The sequence below is a fragment of the Dromiciops gliroides genome, chromosome 2, assembly GCF_019393635.1.
Source record: "Dromiciops gliroides isolate mDroGli1 chromosome 2, mDroGli1.pri, whole genome shotgun sequence".
Taxonomy (NCBI): Eukaryota; Metazoa; Chordata; class Mammalia; order Microbiotheria; family Microbiotheriidae; genus Dromiciops; species Dromiciops gliroides.
The window spans coordinates 358,120,292-358,140,700 of NC_057862.1; the positions used below are offsets into that span (position 1 = coordinate 358,120,292).

The following is a 20,409-nucleotide window of genomic DNA, read 5'->3' on the forward strand; positions in this document are numbered from 1 at the left end:
AGTGCTAAAAAAACGACAACTACCGTTCTCTCTCTAAAAAAAACAAAAAACCAAAAAACGTGTCAATATAGATTTCTTTTACTAAACTTAAATTCCCTTTGTTTGGCAGCTCCCATCCAAATAAGAGAATTCCTGATATTCCCACCCAACTCAGCCTCACGGTTGTTACCTAATGTATATAGATGTGTTTTCTTATCAGTAAAGTAGGTCTTCAGATCTGTGTCTGGTCTTTTAGCATGCTTCTCCTCATAGATGCCTGTCTTTGGGTTTTTATGCCGGAAGATGAAATGCAGTTTATAGTCCTCTCCACATTTATCTGGACCAAACATAATCGTGTAAGGGGTCTTGTCGTGGAACTGATCCTTTAGAGACAAAAGCAAATTAATTAAAAAGGACTACATTAGGATTCAGGTGCCCATTCTATCTTTCTCCTTCCACAATTTCCCCTAAATTATTTAATTATTTAAATCTCAATTTCTATTGAGTCAAAGATGTAAAGTAAACTGAGCACAAGCCCAAAGGGCCATGGGGTTTACACACATTTTCAAAGTCGCCTTCGACCTAAAGATGCAAAGTAATAAGCAATCAGTAATTATGCAAGGAACTATGTGTGCAGCAAAATGTTATCTAGCTGGGGGCAGCTAGGTGGTGCAGTGGATAGAGCACGGGCCCTGGAGTCAGGAGGACCCGAGTTCAAATTCGGCCTCAGACACTTGACACTTACTAGCTGTGTGACCCTGGCTGGGCAAGTCACTTAACCCCAACTGCCTCAAAAAAAAAAAAAAAAAAAGAAAAGAAAAGAAAAGAAAAGGTTATAAAGCTAGCAGAGGGCTACCATTTCTTTACTTCTTGTTTGTTTTTGTTTTTTCAGGGCAATGGGGGTTAAGTGACTTGCCCAGGGTCACACAGCTAGCAAGTGTCAAAGTGTCTGAGGCTGGATTTGAACTCAGATATTCCTGAATCCAGGGCCAGTGCTCTATCCACTGTGCCACCTAGCTGCCCCATTTCTTTACTTCTAATTCTTAGAACACTAGTTTCACTCAAAGAGGGCAGTCCTCTAAAAAATTTTTTTTGAAATATTTGTGAAGGAAGTATTCTCATATGACAAAATATTTCCTATCCCTAGAGATTTTGGAAGGGAAAAAGCCAAGAAAAAACATCTTTTCATCTGGTTACAGGAAATGAAAAATACCTACCAGATTCAATTCTGGGGTTCTTGAAAGCAATTTCACATAGGCACCACCACATTCTATTCCATTTTGGAAATTCACCTCGTACCTGATTTTAAACAGAAAGCCGGGAAGCTATATTAGCATTCACTTTTTTTGGATAGGGATAGGGGGAAAGAGATAACTTTTAAAATGTACTGTTTTCTGACTAATGTTAACCTTCTAAAAAAACTGTCACTCCTCTTGCTGGCAGAAAGGGAATCAAAAATCAATCATCTCACAAATATATGCTGCTGCTGGTTACAGGGTATGTGTTTAATAGCACAATCCCAGCCCCACACTTGGAGGGGAAAGTCTCAAAGTTCACGAGTTCAGCTGTCCCACAGGGAAAAGTTTTAAACAGACAGAACCCCAAATCAGAAAAGCCACTCTAAAATTAGTACTAATAAAAGTTTTGGAGAGGCATTGTGGCACAGAGGCTAGAGGGTTGGCTGTGGTCTAATCAAGTCCAGCCTCTGATCTCTCTAGTTGCTTACCCGCTCAATGTCCCACCCAGGAAGCTAAAATTAAGTCAGAGACTTAATGCAGTAAACTAAAAGTACCTCATCAACAGTAAAAAGCAATCCTTTACTACTCCATGTAGTAATCTTATTTTTATACCCCTCAAGCACTTACTTTAGTGTTTTATATCAGACAATGAAATGACCAAAAAAGCTCACATATTCACTCATTATTTAGGGATAGACCCATTTATATTTTATAGGAAAGGCCAAGAGTTGAAACATGAAAATTCAGAAGAATAAAATGAGCATTTCTAGAAATGGTCTTTTAGTTCAAAACTTTTAAAGTACCTCCCTCCCCATCCTGCACCTGCAACTTCAATCAAGCTAGTTTTCACTTACTGAACGATGAGGGGCTTAGTGTCAAATATAAACGGCTTGTTCAACCGTGCAGAGATGGCATGATGTTTGGCTCGTGACAGCAACACAAGCCCTTTATCTCCTGGAAGTTTAGACTCCTTCATTTCTTCCACTTCCCATTTACCTGCACAACAACACATGTACTTCCTTGAATTTCAAAGCTCCCTAGTCATGTTATTTGTTCTGAATAACAGGATCTAAAGTGCAAGGAAATTTTAGAGATCACAGCCCAATCTAGTTTAGGAGACAGGCATGATGCAGTGTGCAAAGAGGACTGGCTTTTGTTTTTTAGGGGAACGGGGGAAGAGTTGGGTTCTGGGTTCAAATGTCTCCAGCTACTTGTATGCCATAAGCAAGCCACATAACCTGGGCCTCAGTTTACTCATCTGTAAAATAGAGGACTGGACTAGATATCTTCTAAGATGCCTTTCCAACTTTAAATCCTTTGAACCTTTTCAAATGATCAGGAATCTGAGTCATAGAAAATTAAATGACTTGTCTAAGGTCATACAGGTAATAAGTAGCACAGGCCAGAATCCAAATCTTCTGGATGCCCAATCCAGTACTTTTCCCACAATATCTTACTGCTGCTCAAATCAAAGTTCTGGTATGAAACTAACTAATCCATCAATATAAAACTAAAGTCAATTATCCAGATCAAATTTATCCAAATTGGTTTACCATTGCTGACTCTGTCACATGTTCACTAGTTCTCTATTGGGAGATCACAGATGTCCAATAAATCCTCTATGCTGACACTACATGTTACAAACAAGCTTTGAGTTTTATGCTCTTAAACTAGCAAAAAGGCTCATACAACTGCAGCATATGGAAGACAGGAATACAGTAAGGATTAAACTACTGCCTAAGAGATCAACTTCTTTGCCCACACAACTTGCCCTGCTAACAATAGTAAATTGAAGTTAGAAATTTCCAATCTGCTAAATTAGATGGAAGTCTTACCATCATATTTGGCAATCTCGTCATCAGTATCATCTTTCTTGGCTTTGGATAAAACCCATCTGCAGTAAAAACAAACCCAACTGAATATTAAGACATTGAAGAGAATTTTTATTACATATGCCAACAATGCTACTGGTAAAGCAAAGTGAAAATTCACATTTTTGCTATTCCCATTCTTAGAAATATTTTATGACTCAGTAATCTCACTACTAGGAATGTATTAAAAGGAATTTAAAGGTCCCTCATTAACCAAAATAATTTAAAGCAGCAATTTTTCATGGTAGCAAAGATGTAGAACAAACAATACAATGGAAAGACTGAACCACCTAATCCTAGCTTCAAAGATTCCAGTAAAGGCATTGCCCTTCCTTTACTGAAGAGGTGAGGGGCTAAGTGTGTGGAATATTGCATATATTACTGTCAAATTCAGTTGAAAGAAATCTATCATATACATCCACTTACACACTATATAAATAAATACCTATATTTTCTCAATCACACAATCTTAATAAAAAAGGCATAAAATAATCCTCCCATATCCTTATTAGCAGAGTTCACTACTATCTGTGTACTAAAGACGTAGGATAAACAGTCAGTTTAAAATCAAAACAAGGGAATCTTAGTTTCAGGTTATTTTGCAAAATTCTAGATATGGTCCAAACTTCATATCACACCATCCTAACTTCAATATATAGAAAATTTGTTCTTCAAAACATTCCCCCCCAATTATGCTTACCCAACCAGCATTCCCTTGTCGAAGGCATCAACAAAGTAAACCTCCCCTGTTGGAACTGGGGCTTTGTAGGTAACCTGGGTTTAACAATAACAAAATAAAAATCAATACCAAATTCTCAGTGATCTATTTGGGTGGCCAGTAGCATTTTCTTTGCCTGTTTCCAACCAACTCAAAATACTTAAAAAAAAAAAAATACAAGTCTCTAGTAGACTTTCTTAAAACTGACCAGATTGGGGTAGCTAGGTGGTGCAGTGGATAAAGCACCGACCCTGGATTCAGGAGTGCCTGAGTTCAAATCCAGCCTCAGACACTTGACACTAGCTGTGTGACCCTGGGCAAGTCACTTAACCTCCATTGCCCCACAAAAAATAAACAAACCAAAAAAACCTGACCAGATTTTCCTTTTGAAAGGACAAAGAGTTTGGTTTTTTTTAAATCTAAGCTTTCTTTCTTGAAGAATTGTTTATAAATACTCAATACATCTTGACTTTGAAATACAAAGATTCTAGTCTTATTTTTTTAAATTATTTTAATTTGGGGCAGCTAGGTGGCGCAGTGGATAGAGCACCGGCCCTGGATTCAGGAGGACCAGAGTTCAAATCCGGCCTCAGACACTTGACACTTACTAGCTGTGTGACCCTAGGCAAGTCACTTAACCCCAATTGCCTCACCAAAAAAAAAAAAAAAATTTATACCACCTAGCTGCCCCTTTCTAGTCTATTTTTAATGCAGTAATTACAACAAAAGAAAAGTGTGTAAATTTAAAGATGTTCTAACCTTTGGTGATGGAGGTGGAAGAGTGGCACCATCTCCAGGCTTTGAGTCTTCTATTTCCTCAATGCCATCTTCCAGGTCTTCTTCTACATCAATCACATCATCATCATCATCATCTTCATCATCATCATGTCCATCATGTGCCTGAACCACTGTTCCAAGGAGCAGCACAACCATAAACAACCACCACTTTGGTTCCATGGTCTGTAGAGGCAAATGAGAAAGTTCAGTTCATAACTTTAAATTTCTCTTCCAATTTATTTTCATGCAGAACCTTAGGGATCATCTAGATCAACCCCCCTTTTGATACAGGAGAAAGCAGAGGCTCAAGAAAAAATGATTTGCCTAAAGTCACAGTCACACAATGCAATAATCAAACACACAGAACAATTTTGCATACACACCACACAAATACATATGATCAAAATAAAGGAGCCTATTTCTGAAAGAGTAGCCTTTTACAAGATCTCCATCATAATGTGTAAATCAGATTTAACCCATAATTAGTCATTTTCTAAGAGAGCCAACTGCCACAGTATATCACTTGGTTTTCCTAACCAGCAAACTTAGTCACACCAGATTTTTGCTAAGTCTGCAGTTCACTAAAATCTCCTGGTCTTTTGGAAACAAGTTTTGGCTAGCTTATTCTCTGCTTTAGTGCAGAAAAATTTTAAGAGGCTTCTGGCTTTTAAAAAACCTAAATAAATGATTTTATATTTATTTTTATTAAACTGTATCTTGAATCTAGCATAATGATGTATTAAATAACATTATTTTCCTAACTTCCTGTTACTTAAAATATGATAATCCTAATCCTATCCCTTCTTTTAATAGCATTTTGAAATTTTATTTTTTTGTTACATTTGAGTTCTAAGCTGTTTCCCTTCCTTTCCAACTTCATACTAGAGAAGGGCCAACACTTAGCACAGGGTGTGTGTGTGTGTGTGTGTGTGTGTGTGTGTGTGTGTGTGTTAAAGAGAGAGAGAGAGAGAGAAAGTATACAAAGTCCCATATATAATTTCTTTCTCTGGAGATGGATAGTATCTTTCTTCAAAGGTCCTTTGTAGTTTTGAAAAGTCACATAACTGAGGAAAGCTTAGTCATTCACATTTACTCTTCAAACAATATTAGTTACCAGTTTACAATATTCTCTTGGGGGCAGCTAGGCGGCGCAGTGGATAAAGTACTGGCTGTGGATTCAGGAGGACCTGAGTTCAAAGCCGAGCTCAGACACTTGTGTGACCCTGGGCAAGTCACTTAACCCCCATTGCCTCTCAAAAAAAAGAAAAAAGCCAAAAAAAAATTCTCTTGGTTCTGCTCATTTCCCTGCTTCATTATTTCATGCATATTTTCCTATGTTTTCCTAAAACCAACCTGCTCATCATTTCTTATAGCACAGTAGCATTCCATCACAATCATATACCACAACTAGTTCAGCCATTCCCCAATTGATGGACATCCCCTCAATTTTAGCTCCCTGCCACCCCACAAAAAGAGCTGCTATAAGTATTTTAAAATATATAGGTTCTTTTCCTTTTTCAAGTTGGGAAACAGACCTAATAGTAGTATTGCTAGGTCAAAAGGTATATAAAGTTTTAGAACTCTTTGGACTTAATTCCAGATTGATCGGTTCATAGTTGTAACCAGAGTATTAGTGTCCCAATTTTTCCATATCTCCAACATGTCATTTTCCCTTTCTATCATTTCTGCAACCTGATGGATGTGAGATGGTATCTCAAAATTATCAATAATGATTTAGTTCATTTTTTCATATATAACTACATGTAGCTTTGACTTCTTCCTCCTAAAGTTGCCTGTTCATATCCTTCAACCACTTATCAACTGGGAAATAACTGGTATTCTTATAAATTTGACAAAGGTCTCAGTATACTTAAGACCTGTGGCCTTTATCTGAGAATCTATAAAATCCCCCCAACCCCCCCAATTTTCTGCTTTCTAACCTTGAATGCACTGGTTCTATGTGTACTACCTTTTAATTTAATGCAATCAAAACTATTCATTTTATGCCTCACAATGCTATCTTTTGTTTATTAAAAAATTCTCCTATCCATAAATCTGACAGGCAATATACTCCATGTTCTTCTAATTTACTTTATGATCTCTCCCTTTATGTATAGGTCATGTATCTATTTTGACCTTATCTTTTGTTTTTGTTTTTTTGCAGGGCAATTTGGGTTAAGTGACTTGCCCAGGGTCACACAGCTAGTAAGTGTTAAGTGTCAGGCTGGATTTGAACTCAGGTACTCCTGAATCCAAGGCTGGTGCTCTATCCACTGAGCCATCTAGCTGCCCTTGACCTTATCTTGGTAAATGGTGTAGATATTAGTCTATACCTAGTTTCTGCCAGATGGCTTTCTAGTTTTCCCTTTTTTTTGTGAGGCAATTGGGGTCAAGTGACTTGCCTAGGGTCACACAGCTAGTAAGTGTTAAGTGTCTGAGGCCAGATTTGTATTCCTGACTCCAGGGCTGGTGCTCTATCCACTGCACCACCTAGCTGCCCCTCATCATTTTGTTTTAACCAAACAGTGAATTCTTATCCTAAAAGCTTAAATCTTTGCACTGATCAAACACAATTATAATCATTTATTACTCCTTAGCCAGTACCAGACAGATTTAATAATTACTGCCTTATAATACAGTTTAAGATTTCACCCTGCTAAATAGCCTTCCTTTACTTTTTTTTTCATTACCTGTGTTCACTCCCTCTTACCAACCTCCCATATTTTGTACTGGCATCACTGCCCCCTTAACTCATAAACTTCTAGTAGGATAGAAAGTGTTTGCTTCAGAACTCTATGTGTGCTTTCCCTTTAGTGTAGGTACTCAAATGTTTGTTGAAAGAACAAGTAATAAACAATAAGCCTTTTTCTTAAAACTGAAGGCTTCAAGGTTTAAAACCTAAACAAATAGCAAGGAGGCCTTATGTAGGCCAAACTGGTTAGCAACAAAGGGCTTGATTCCATTTTACTCCACATTACCCCAAGGCTAAATAAAAAGGGAAAGGCTGCTTAAGAGCAAGCTAAAGAGCCAAATATAAATTCTTCAAAGTGCTGAGAGGGTCCCACCCAGAACTAGTTGGTTCCCTTATCAGGTAAGAATTAAGAGCTGCGCGCGCACACACACATTATTGCTGTTTTTCTTTAAGTCATCCAAGAAATTAATGTCTAATTTCCAGTGGACAGGTAATTAAAAAAAAAATTTGTGTGGGGGGAGGACTGGAATAAAGTTTCAGTACAGCAAAGCATTTCTGTCAGTTGGAGTTACTTTTATATTACAAATCTCCTAGGGTATACCAATATAGTTCCCATTACAAACACACGAATTGTTTTAAAAGACAATCTGAGTGAAAATGCAGATTTCCTAGCTCTGTAAGGTATAGTTGAAATCACTAGCCTCATGTCCAATGTCTTGTTAAAAGTGCCTTTACCCAAAACCCATTTCTATATTAGCTTCCAAAGAATTTATAAAAAAGTTTATATTGATGCAGTCATAAATAATGGTCAAACTTTTTAATCTCAAGAGAACAGAAGAGTTGTTGTTTTTTCAGGATATGTTTCATCTTTTTTTAGTAAAAATAGACCAACTTGTCTATAACAGTGGAAACATGCATTTTATCAGGCACAATGCCCTAGTGACTTTATAATTTGAGTGTGGTCTTGACCAATCAATCTGAAAGCATGAGAGCCCTTGTTGCTTTCTAGTCCCACTGACCAGAAGCCAGATTCAAAAATAAGGCTTAGATTGAAGTCCACAAAGGCAGTAGCTAGCTGGCCATCATTTCTCATGTTCATCTAGATTTAAAGACTAATCCACTGGTGCTGTGGAACAATTTCTGAACTTTGGCTTAAAATGCCTCTTTCAATAGCTACAATATTAAAAAGCACTCAAGTCAATTAACCTCGGTCAAAATATGCCATTTAATTTTGGTTTCCATGGCTAAACACATTTTTCTAAAACCAGTTTTCCAGATAGTCCTCAATTCTAACTGCTAATGGTATAAATGCAAGGAAAGGGGGGCAGCTAGGTGGCACAGTGGATAGAGCACTGACCCTGGAGTCAGGAGTACCTGAGTTCAAATCCGGCCTCAGACACTTAACACTTACTAGCTGTGTGACCCTGGGCAGGTCACTTAACCCCAATTGCCTCACTAAAAAAATAAAATAAAATAAATGCAAGGAAAGGGAATATAAAAATGTGAAAAAATATTGAACTAGCACAGAACAGTCTCCAGTTTATAAACCTAAGTTTTAGCATGACTTAAGGTTTGCCTCTACTACTTTAGCTACTTTAAATTTAGCCATTACTACTTTATCACTCTAAGGTGACCCTGGATTCTTGTAGGGTCGGCCAAAATAGAATTAAATTATGACAGGTACTATAACAAGTTGGCAGAGTTAACCTCATTACCAGGTTGGCTGAAATATAATAAATTTTTTGGCATGGCAAATCTTAAAAGACCACCTAAACACATTCTCAAGGAGGGTACGATCACAGGTAGAAGAAATACTTCTACAGATCTTTATCTAGAACAAAGCTTCTTAAAACTGTGGGTAACAATGTGGGGGCTGTGAAAAATTTGGTAGTAAATGTTTGGTTTGTATAACTATTTTATTTGTATTCCTTGGGTCGTGTAAAAAAATTTCAGGCTAAAAGGGGTCGTGAGTGGAAAAAGTTTAAGAAGCCCTGATCTAGAAGAGAACTAAAGGTTATTATTCTTTCACGAAGACAAGGTCCTGATTCACCCACAGTGTACAAAATGCACAAACTCCCTGTTTTACACAACAAATGGGTTAAGAAGTTTGTGCAAATTTTGGATAATTCAAAATACCTATGATTTAAAAGGGTTTGGGCACTCTCTCTCCAACTACTCATACTACTGCTTCCCTATAACCAAATAGAAAGGTTCCATGTGTTACTATGGCTTAACCCTCTGGTGATAAGCCTTTGTACTTAGTTAGGCTAGTCCCTGGATAGCATACTGTCTGTCCACTGTTAGGCCCATATTTGACTTGCTGAATCTTGTGGTCACTCTACTGACACAGCCCTCCAACATTCCTTTGTTACTCACACAGCACAAGGAAGCACTGGGACTATAGTCAAGGTTGTATAAATCAAATCATTCCATACATATATTACAGAAAGTTGCTGAATCCAAAAGATTTCCCCAAACAATGAGGAATTTTCTATAAAGTGAATAAGTAAGCTTCCCAAGAGTTTGCTTCCTAACTAAACATTTACAGAAAGCTGGTTTAAAGTTGGATGCACTTTTACTCGGTTACCTTGGTTCCCTAGGCCTTATCATCATGGATAAGCTAGGAGTAATTGATTTTAAGTTATCTTCTAACCATGCCTCCAAATCTAAAGTTGTACCCCTCAATTATAAACCCATTATGTTAACAGTTCATATCTCTATGTATAAAAAAAATTTCTTATACAAATCATACCCCTTTTTCAAAAGACAGCCTAAAAGTAAGTATAAAAACAGTCAACCACTTAATCCTCACAACAGTTCTATCCTATAGTATTATACCCCATTTTACAGTTAAGGAAAACACCACTGAGAGGAGAAGCTCTGTAGTCCACAATCACACTGTATCAGAGGTAGAATTTGAACTTAGGTCTCATCTGATTCCAAACCCAACATTCCTTCTTTAACACTTTACGGGGCAGCTAGGTGGTGCAATGGATAGAGCACTGGCCCTGGATTCAGGAGGACCTGAGTTCAAATCTAGCCTCAGACACTTGACACTTACTAGCTGTGTGACCTTGGGCAAGTCACTTAACCCCAATTGCCTCACCAAAAAAAAAAAAAAATTCCAAAAACAAAAAAACAAAAAAACAAAAAACACTTTACACTATGTTTACATACACGTTTCAGACTACAATGAACTATTAATTATTGAAGTCTACATTTATTCACCAGGAATATTCTGCCATTGTCTACATGGTCAAAAGAATCATCGTCTTGTCAGATCTGCTTTGTGTAGGCATTTGAAGTCAGTTCAATTATATCCGTTCAAAACAAAACAAACTAAAAAACAGGGGCAGCTAGGTGTTGGTAGCACAGTGGATAGAGCACTGGCCCTGGATTCAGGAGGACCCGAGTTCAAATCTGTCCTCAGACGCTTAACACTTACTAGCTGTGTGACCCTGGGCAAGTCACTTAACCCCAATTGCCTCTCAAAACAAAACAAAACAAAAACAACCCCAAGCCCCCCCCCCCCCCCCCCCCCGCAACAAACAAACAAACAAACAAAACTCTGAGTTGTTTTTGTAACCCAGTATATATTTTCAAAAAAGAAAATATATTGGATGATTAAGTTTCTCAAGTCAGTGCACAAAAACCTATTTAGCTCATAATGAAAATTAAAGAAAATAATAATGCTATATCAGCACTTAAGCAAAACAGAAAAAAACAGTAAAAGTAATTTAGTTAAAATGAATACTGATTTGTCAATGACTTCAAAACATTCTTAAACTCATCCTGAAGTACCCAGCCCAAGGAAGTAATTCTAATCGATAATCTAAGACAACAAATTTCTAAGTATCTAGAAAACCTTCGATAAAGGGCTGCCTGTTATTATTTTTTTTTGTGGGGCAATGAGGGTTAAGTGACTTGCCCAGGGTCACACAGATAATAAGTGTCAAGCATCCGAGGCCACATTTGAACTCAGATCCTCTTGAATCCATGGCTGCTGCTTTATCCATTGTGACACCTAGCAGCCCTGCCCATTAATTTTACAGCAGCATTTTTTTCTTTTTCTTTTTTTTTGTGAGGCAAAGAGGGTTAAGTGACTTGCCCAGGGTCACACAGCTAGTAAAGTGTCAAGTATCTGAGGCTGGATTTGAACTCAGGTCCTCCGGAATCCAAGGCCAGTGCTTTATCCACTGCGGCACCTAGCTGCCCCCGCCCGTTATTTTTGACTGAACTTCTCATCAACCATTTTTGATTAAACAAAATTTTTTTGCTAAACACACACATAAGGTAAGAGAGAAAAGGGATCCGAAAAGGCAGGAGACAAAAAAGATAAAACATTACTACCCTGTTCTCAAGGCATTAAGAAGAGAAACAAGACATTTTTGCTCTTAGTGGGATAATTCAGGAAAAAATTTAAGCAATACTGAAGGCTTGTAGACTACAGAAGCTTCAGGCTTCTATATGATATCATCTTCAAGAAGATAATTGGTAGGCACTGGACATAGTGAGCACCAAATAATACCACAAAGAACAAAATAGATTATATATTAACGGATAGGAAAAAGACTTGATAATTATGTGGGAGTTATCCCTGAGGCAACTATGTAGTTAGTCCACTGGCTCAGTCAGAGCTAAAATCAGAATCAAAAACAAACAAGACAAAAAGGGAGGGCATGCAAATAAGTCAACTTAACCTTGAACTATTTTAAAAGTAAATGAAAATCTAAAGTTAAAAAAGGACAACAAAAATGACATTGAAGCTGACTGTAATGCTTTTATCGAGAGATTTAACTGCCACAAGGACACCAAAATAGCCCAGAAAGTGTGTTAGTCAGCAAACATCTGATGATGTGCCAAACAGAAAGATGGCTGATAAAGTTAGGAAAAATAAAAAGTGCATTATGTATGTGTATGGAGGACAATTAGTGCAAAGAAATAGAGTTGTTTGAGGGAGTGCCTTGGAAACAGCAAAGCAGCCAGTGCAGCTAGACTACACGGGCATGGAGTGAAGAGGTTCTATAACACTGTAAAGGTGGGTTTAAGGCCACATTTTGAAGGACTTTCAATACCTAATAGGATTTTATGTTTGGTCCTTGAGATTAAAGAAGAGGCACTAAACTTTACTTAATAGGGAGATACTTACTTTGTAAAATTTTATAATGATAGAATATTATGAGTGGGGGTTGTCTTCATAAAGCTGAGAAGCAGTTGAGGGTTTGTTTTTGTTTTTTTTTTTGGTGAGGCAATTGGGGTTAAGTAACTTGCCCAGGGTCACACAGCTAGTAAGTGTTAAGTGTCTGAGGCCAGATTTGAACTCCGGTATTCCTGACTCCAGGGCCAGTGCTCTCTCTATCCACTGCACCACCTAGCTGCCCCTAGTTGAGGGTTTTAAAGAAAGTTTGGCAAGATACTCCAATTAACATCCCCAAAACATCTAGGGATGAAAACAGAAGAAAAATTGCAAAAAACCCCACAAATTGTTTCATTTACCAAGGACAGAGGAACCACCACACATTACCCCTAACATAACTATTCTAGGCTAGAGGAGATGGAAATGGTACTTTAAAATAGTAGTATAAAAGTATAAAAATAACAAAACTGGGAAAAAGCAGTCAGACTAAACCAAGTGTACATAAAATGGTTCTGTGTTGGAGACACCTAAACTAAGAAACCAATATATTAGGTATCCGAATGAGGGGAAAATATCAAAATCTGGAAAAAAACAACCATGGCTTATATATCAAGGCCATCTCAAACCACCACATAAAAATTTTAGACAGAGCTATGGTAAGGAGAATATGGCAATGTGGATGTAGGAGGGAGGGACATGGGCTAGAAATTACTTTATCTTATACAAGCCTTCTTCCTTCCACTTCTTATTCAGGAAATCGTCAAACTAGATTAGATGAGCAATTTGCTTGATGTGATATCCTTGCAAGGAAACGTTGAAACCTAGAAAATAATGCCAAAAGCATTTCGAATAGCACTGATGACACACCAATCTCTTCTCCCTAGAGAAAAAAAAAGTCTTGGTCTCACAGACACGAATGTTAATTAATGCTACTAAAGAGTACCCCCCTCCAATATTCCAAAAAGTTACTTTGGAAGCTCAGAAATGACTTACTGACCTAGTGAAGGTGACTTTTAAAAACTGGTAAGCTACTGACAAACTGATTTTTAAAAATCTTGGTCCTCAAACTTTCCCCCCTAGTAACTCCCTTTTCACTGAGAAATTTTTACACAACCCCGGGGTATATAGGTATATAAAATAGGTATACAAATAAAATGCCAAATTTTTCACAACCCACACATTCAGTTACATGACCCCATATGGGGTCTCAACCACAGTTTAAGAAGCTTTGCTCTATGGGGCAGCTAGGTGGTGCAGTGGATAGAGCACCGGCCCTGGAGTAAGGAGGACCTGACTTCAAATCCGACCTTAGACACTTAACAATTACTAGCTGTGTGACCCTAGGCAAGTCACTTAACCCCAATTGCCTCACTAAAAAAAAAAAAAAAATTTGCCATAAATGAAAGTGAGTGATGAAGAATAAAATAACTTCATCTATAAGAAGCTTTGCTCTAAACCAGGTGTCAAACACCAGGCCCTCAACATTTCAGAGTGCACTTGGAACCATATCAAAAAGCAATTGGGGGAGGGGGCCGCTAGGTGGCTCAGTGGATAGAGCCCTGGCCCTGGAGTCAGGAGGACCTGAGTTCAAATCCAATCTCAGACACTTACTAGCTGTGTGACCCTGGGCAAGTCACTTAACCCCAATTGCCTCACCAAAAAGAAAAAAAAGAAGAGAGAGAAAAAAAAAGTAATTGGGGGGCAGTTAGGTGGCTCAGTGGATAGAGTACCAGCCCTGGATTCAGGAGGACCTGAGTTCAAATCTGGCCTCAGACACTTAACACTTACTAGCTGTGTGACCCTGGGCAAGTCATTTAACCCCAATTGCCTTACCCCCCCCCCAAAAGGAATTGGGAAATAGTTAACAAAATTAAGTAAAACCACAACAGAACATAGAAAATGTAAATGTGTTTTTTCTAAGTCAATCTGTGGCCCACAGAAATCTTTACAAATGGTTTAGGGGCCTGCTTCTATTAGAGCTTGACACCACTGCTTTAAACAGTGAGAAATCTGAGCTAAATTAGATACAACAAAGTCTTTTCTCCACCAGAAGCATGATTTTTTCCCACCACTGACTAATCAGACATAATTAAGTACTCAATCAGAAGAGGATCACTGTCCTCTGGAAGCTTAAAGTATAAAATAATAGAGATATAGAAATTTATTTGCAGGAATGATAACTATAGTTCACTATATATTGCTTGTTTACTGCTTGCAGGAGAGTTCAGTACCTGCCTCTTAAGAAACATCACTGTTTAGTAAATAGAAGGCAGTTCTGTTACTAGCCTTGTGATCATGGGCAAGTTCACTTAATGTGGAACCTCAATTTCCTCATCTATAAAATGAGGATAATATTACTATTACCTATCTCATAGAATTTTTGTGAGGGTCAAATAACATATAAGCACTTTGCAAATTATGAAACATTGCACAAATGCCAGTAATTATTATTAAATGTCAGTTTCCCTATTTTATAAGGATTTGATTTTCACCAAAAGGAAAATGTATTCTTGAGCAGTTTTTACATTTAATTCTGGTCCTCAAATAATTCAAGAGAATACAGAATTAAAAAACTTTTTTAAAAAAGACAATACAGAATTAAATCTTATAACTAGAAGTCTTACCCACTCATTTTAAAAATGAAGAAATTGAAGCACACAAAACAGCAATGACCTGTTCTCAAGGTTACAGTCAAAGTAACTAGCTAGCTCTAGAAACTCCGGTTTTTTGTCTCCAAGTCTGGTTGTCTTTCCACTGCACCAGAACTTCCTCATAGGACCAAAATTTTTCTAAGGTTCTTAGTCTATATCATCTTTTGATCACCATTGAAAGAATAAATAGGTTAATGGTAAACATAACTTTCTGTGTAATTATAAGTAAGTTAAGAATTGGGGGCAGCTAAGTGTTGAAGTGGATAAAGCACCAGCCCTGGATTCAGGAGGACCCGAGTTCAAATCCGGCCTCAAAACACTTGACACTAGCAGTATGACCCTAGGCAAGTCACTTAACCCTCATTGCCCAAAGCAGGGGTGGGGGGAAAGAGAAGAACTGGGCCTAAAGTGAAAATATTTCTGAAAAGCTTAATATAATCTTTCTTCAGGGCTCCAATAGAAAGCAAACATTTAATGAAGGAAAAAAACAAAAGGTTAAGAAGTATTCCATATACACTGTTATAGCAGCATTTTTTGTGATGGCACAAAAAGTTGCTAACAAAGTAGATGACCATCAACCGGGGAATGGCTAAATTGAAATACAGGAATGTAATGGAATATTACTGTCCTGTGAGAAATGATGACTATAATGATGCAGAAACAAGAACAGCCAAGAAAACAGTGACAAAAAATAAATGAAAACCCCCCTTCCCCCAAAACAACCCAAAAGTGAATGTTGCAAAATTATAAAGAACAAGTTCCTAAGTAAAGATATTTTTAAAAAGGTAAAAAATGATTGAGATTTAGAGTCAGAAGATACAGGCTTGAATCTCTGCTCTGCCACTTAGCAGAACACCTTGAGCAAGTCACTCCCCTTCTCTGGGCCCGTTCCCTCTGGAAAACAAGAGGGTTGAAGGCTGTGTTCACTTGGGTTCTTTCTACTTCTCAAATTCTGTGACACCTTCCCAGTCTTTCCTAACACACATCAGTTACAACAATAATTTTCACTACTGCTTTCCCTTTCATTGGCCTTTGTTAATAACAAGACATGGTTGTTCATTCTTTACTAGGGTATTTGTGAAATAGTAATGCTAAATATCCAACTCCTTGATTTCTTTAAAAAACAAGCAACTATTCACAAATATAAAACTTAACCTTACTTTAAGAATTATCTGAATTGTCATTCAAGACATTATTTCAATTCAGTATTAACATTCAGTTTTCAATACAGTATACTGGATCATATACATGTTCATGCATTTTTATTCTTTTCTAGGGATACTGCCATATTTTACAGTGATTTTAGTTTATATTTGAGTAGCATTTAATGCTTTTCAAACTATTTTTGGAGCTGTCATCTGGTTTGAATTCTGCATTATCTCTCCACAAACTGCAGAAGAAACTGAGGCCTGGATAAATTGCAATAGGGGAGAATAGTAAGTTAGTGACATAAAACCTGAAATTTGAAACCTTGCACATATAAGCACCATTCACTACTCACTCAGCCCTTGTGTTATTGTTTACTAACTAAAACTGCCTCATTTTTAGGGGCAAATGCACTACCTAAAGTTATTTTTTTTGTTTTTGTTTTTTGCAGGGCAATGGGGGTTAAGTGAATTGCCCAGGGTCACACAGCTAGTGTCAAGCGTCTGAGGTTGGATTTGAACTCAGGTCCTCCTGAATCCAGGGCCAATGCTTTACCCACTGCACCACCTAGCTGCCCCCTTAAAGTTATTTTAACAAAGTCACAGACAAGATTTTTTTCCCCAGAACCACTTAACCCAGTGGGCCTTGTAAGATTATGTATCACTCAGCAGTTTATAGCTAGTTATCAAAAACAAAAGTCTGGTCTACTATTCTGACACCAAGGATCTGTTTACTGTGATAAAGGCACTTAAGACAGATACAACTTGTATATTAATAAAGTCAGAAAAGAATACTCAGATCTCCCAACATCTTTAAAAGAAAAAAGCCCTGACCACAAGTCTCAAATTTAACTTATTACATGAACTTGTAAGTGCCAATGAGTCACACAACTCACTTTAATTCTACTTTTAAGATTTTTTTTTGTTAAAGCTTCTTTATAATTCATTCACCTACTAAACTGGATTGTGCAAAGTGAGAAGTGCCATGCAATTTACAATTACTCTTATGCCCTGACTAAAACCAAAAAATAAAAAGATTAAAAAAAATTTTTTTAAATGCCTCCATCCATGCATGGCTCAAGAACCACTTTATATTTGCTAACAGATCATCACAATAGTCCCCATTAAAAAAACAAACAAACAAAAAAAACCCCACCCCTTGACTCCAAAGCACTATTCAAAACCACATAAAAATCTAATTCAAAATCCAAAGAAATTTGGAGTTTCTCTTTCAGCATAGTTCTTTCTTCTCCCATACTGCAGATACAAGCCAAAGTGCTTCCTTCTAATTGTCCCTTAGTGAGGTCTACACCAATTCCAAGTTTATTTCTCTTTCATCAGCATAAATGCCTTGCTTATACTGAACAGCTGAATTTCCATCCATTCTCCCCAAAATCTCAAATGAAATATTTGTAAAATGCTTAGTACAGTGCTTGACACATAGCAGATGCTAGGTCCCCTTCCCCAAACATTTATTAAATACCTACTAATACAGAACAGTGGTGTGCACTAAGTTATAAAATATATAGGTGAAGTAGTGCCTATTCTCTAAAAATCCATTAGAGAAATACATCATCAACACAGCTCTAATATAACATAACACAGTATCATATAAGTACCTTGAAGAATTAGAAAGCAAAATGCCACATGAGGTCTAAGGAAAATGTGATTATCAAGGAAGGCTTTCAGGAGGAGGTAACATTTAAATTTGTTTTTTAATTGGGTTTTAAAAGATGGATAGGTGGAGGGGCAGCTAGGTGGTGCAGTGATAAAGCACTGACCCTGGACTCAGGAGTACCTGAGTTCAAATCCAGCCTCAGACACTTGACACTTACTAGCTGTGTGACCCTGGGCAAGTCACTTAAACCCCATTGCCCCGCAAAAAAAAAAAAAAGAAAAAGAAAAAGAAAAAAAGAAAGAAAAGATAGGTAGGTGGGGGCAGTGGATAAAGCACAGGCCCTGGATTCAGGAGGACCTGAGTTCAAATTCGACATCAGATACTTGACACTTACTAGTTGTGTGACCCTGGACAAGTCACTTAACCCTCATTGCTGGGGGAAGATGGGCAGGATTTCAAAAGGGGCCTGGGAAGATAGAGGCACAACTTAAACAAAAGCACATGCAAGCTCGGGAACACAAAAGTGTCCAGTTTGGCTGGATCAGAACTTTTAGAGAATAATATAAATTTGGGAAGGCAGATGGGGGTGACTCCTGGTTGAGTTGTGAATACCAAGATTTGCTGCTATTGCATACTCAGTAGGCAATAGGAAGCCACTTAAAAGATCTTTTGGTTACAAGTGTGGCATGGCCAGATCCATTTTCAAATATCCTTTTGGCAGTGGAATGAAAAGACTGAAGAGGGCTAAGAGTTCAAGAATGGATTCCAGAGAACCCTAGTCACTTACTGGCTCCAAAAATTTGAATCAATTCAACATTTATTCGACACCTGTCAGTGCAAAAGGGCTGCTGCCCTCAAGGGACTTTTAGAGTTACAAACCTGGCAGACTTAGTAACCGGTGGTGATACAAACCATTAGTCAGGACGTTGTTTTGATAAAAAGATAATTAATCAATGTGTTTTTGGACATGTTGAGTTCTCTGCACAATATTCAGGTGAAGATATTCCTTAGGCATTCGGAGATGTATCTGGAGCTATAAATTTAGGAATTATCTGCTTGGAGTGGTATTGCGATGGGAGAGCTTATAGACATGAAGTCTAAGGCCGGAAAATCCCTTAGGGAGCACCCACATCATGACAGAAATTGTAAGGATGAGAAATGTAATGTCTGAAACAAGAATATTACTTCTAGTACTTTGTCAGAGCTTGAGTCCTAGAGAATGGTGTGGGCTTAAAGAGCACTGAATAAAGAGTTAGAAGAATGAGGTTCTATTTCCAGCTTTGCCAATTACCTGGCTGTGTGACCTTGGGCTAGTTGCTTCCCTCCTCTGGGCCCCTAAAACAAGGGGACTGGACGTAGAAAGGTGTCCTTCCAGGGGTAAGATTCCAAAAAACTCTCTGGAATACTTAAGATTCTCTAAAGATTTACTAATTATTATATATAGACAAATATATGTATGTGTGTATATACATATTCATAACCCTACGAACAAGTTTTTCGGCCTGTCTTCCAGCAATTTCTTTCCCAACAGGTTACTTAAACCCACGATCGAGGCCCTCCTTCCCACCCCCTCCCATTTCGAGATCGTTGGTTTCCCAATACCCCAGCCACCTCTGGCCCGAGAGGAATTGGCTTCTTCGTCCGGTACGCTCCCAGGCTCCTGCCCAGACGGGGGAAGATGGCTTCTCTCTCCCCCGCGCCGCCCCAGGCCTGTGTCTCTCCCCAGAGGCCTTCACACTCAGGCTGGACCAGGCCGCGCACAGCCCAACGGGGGAATGAGCGGACAGGCAGGGGGCACGCGGCCTCCCAGACGCCAGGGCCACCGCCCGCTGCGACGAGCCGGGCCGGGAGGTCACGCCCCCCTACGGGCTCCGGCCCCACTGACCTCCCGCCTGGCCTCCCTCCGCAGGCCGCTCAGCTCCCATGAATCTCCGCACGAGCCCGGCTCCCTCATCCCGCTCCTCAGTTAGGGAGTCCCGGTCGCCGGCCCCCAGGCCGCGCAACTCCCACCCGTACTCTGGCCCCCAGGGCCTCAGGCCTCTTCCCTCACCGCTCAACCTGACCAGCCTAGGTCAGCCCTCTTTCGCCCCTGACGTGAAGTCGACCTCCCAGGCCCCGGCTGTCCCAGTCTCCAGGACTAAGACAGTTGCGTCCGCCTCACCTCGTGCTTCACGGCCGGCGCCGGCGCCACTTCCCACCCCCTCGCCCCACGCCCAGCACCTCGGATGCTGCAGCGGATCGGTCCGATGCGAACGTCACGTGCCCCAAGGCTAGGAGGACGCCGAGCTAGCCCCACCGCGCGCGGCGCCCTGCCTAGGCTCTACCACTAGATGCTGATTGGTCACTACTGGGTCTCAACCCCGCCTCTCTCTCCTCGTGCTATCACTCCGTTGGTCGGTATGACCATCGCTCCAGATGCCTTCCCACACGCCCCCTAGGGCTACTCTTCGTGGAGGATGCGGATTGGCTAGAAGGGAAGACAGGAAGTGCCTACTGATTGGACCGAATACAGCTGGTGGGGGAGGGGAGTCAAGCGCAAAGAGAGAGACCCTCCCGATTGACTGTTGGCTAGCAATAGACTAG

The 20,409-nt window shown here is 39.1% G+C and overlaps 1 protein-coding gene across 4 annotated transcripts in view; it reads right to left on the minus strand.

The window, feature by feature from the left end:
• Positions 1-20,194, minus strand: part of CANX (calnexin) — a 32,691-nt gene extending 12,497 nt beyond the window's left edge. Inside the window, exons 1-7 of one of the 4 annotated variants that reach the window (XM_043984234.1) lie at positions 20,047-20,194; positions 4,566-4,766; positions 3,789-3,862; positions 3,053-3,111; positions 2,072-2,213; positions 1,197-1,278; positions 170-362 (exon numbers count right to left, since the gene is read on the minus strand). In XM_043984234.1, the coding sequence (XP_043840169.1) occupies positions 170-362; positions 1,197-1,278; positions 2,072-2,213; positions 3,053-3,111; positions 3,789-3,862; positions 4,566-4,763 (748 nt within the window). In that variant the 5' untranslated portion in view covers positions 4,764-4,766; positions 20,047-20,194. Of the gene's footprint in view, positions 1-169; positions 363-1,196; positions 1,279-2,071; positions 2,214-3,052; positions 3,112-3,788; positions 3,863-4,565; positions 4,767-13,124; positions 13,148-19,876 lie in introns of those variants that run through there. The other 3 variants (XM_043984233.1, XM_043984235.1, XM_043984236.1) reach the window with 3 other exon arrangements.
• Between the last annotated feature and the right edge of the window lie 215 nt (positions 20,195-20,409).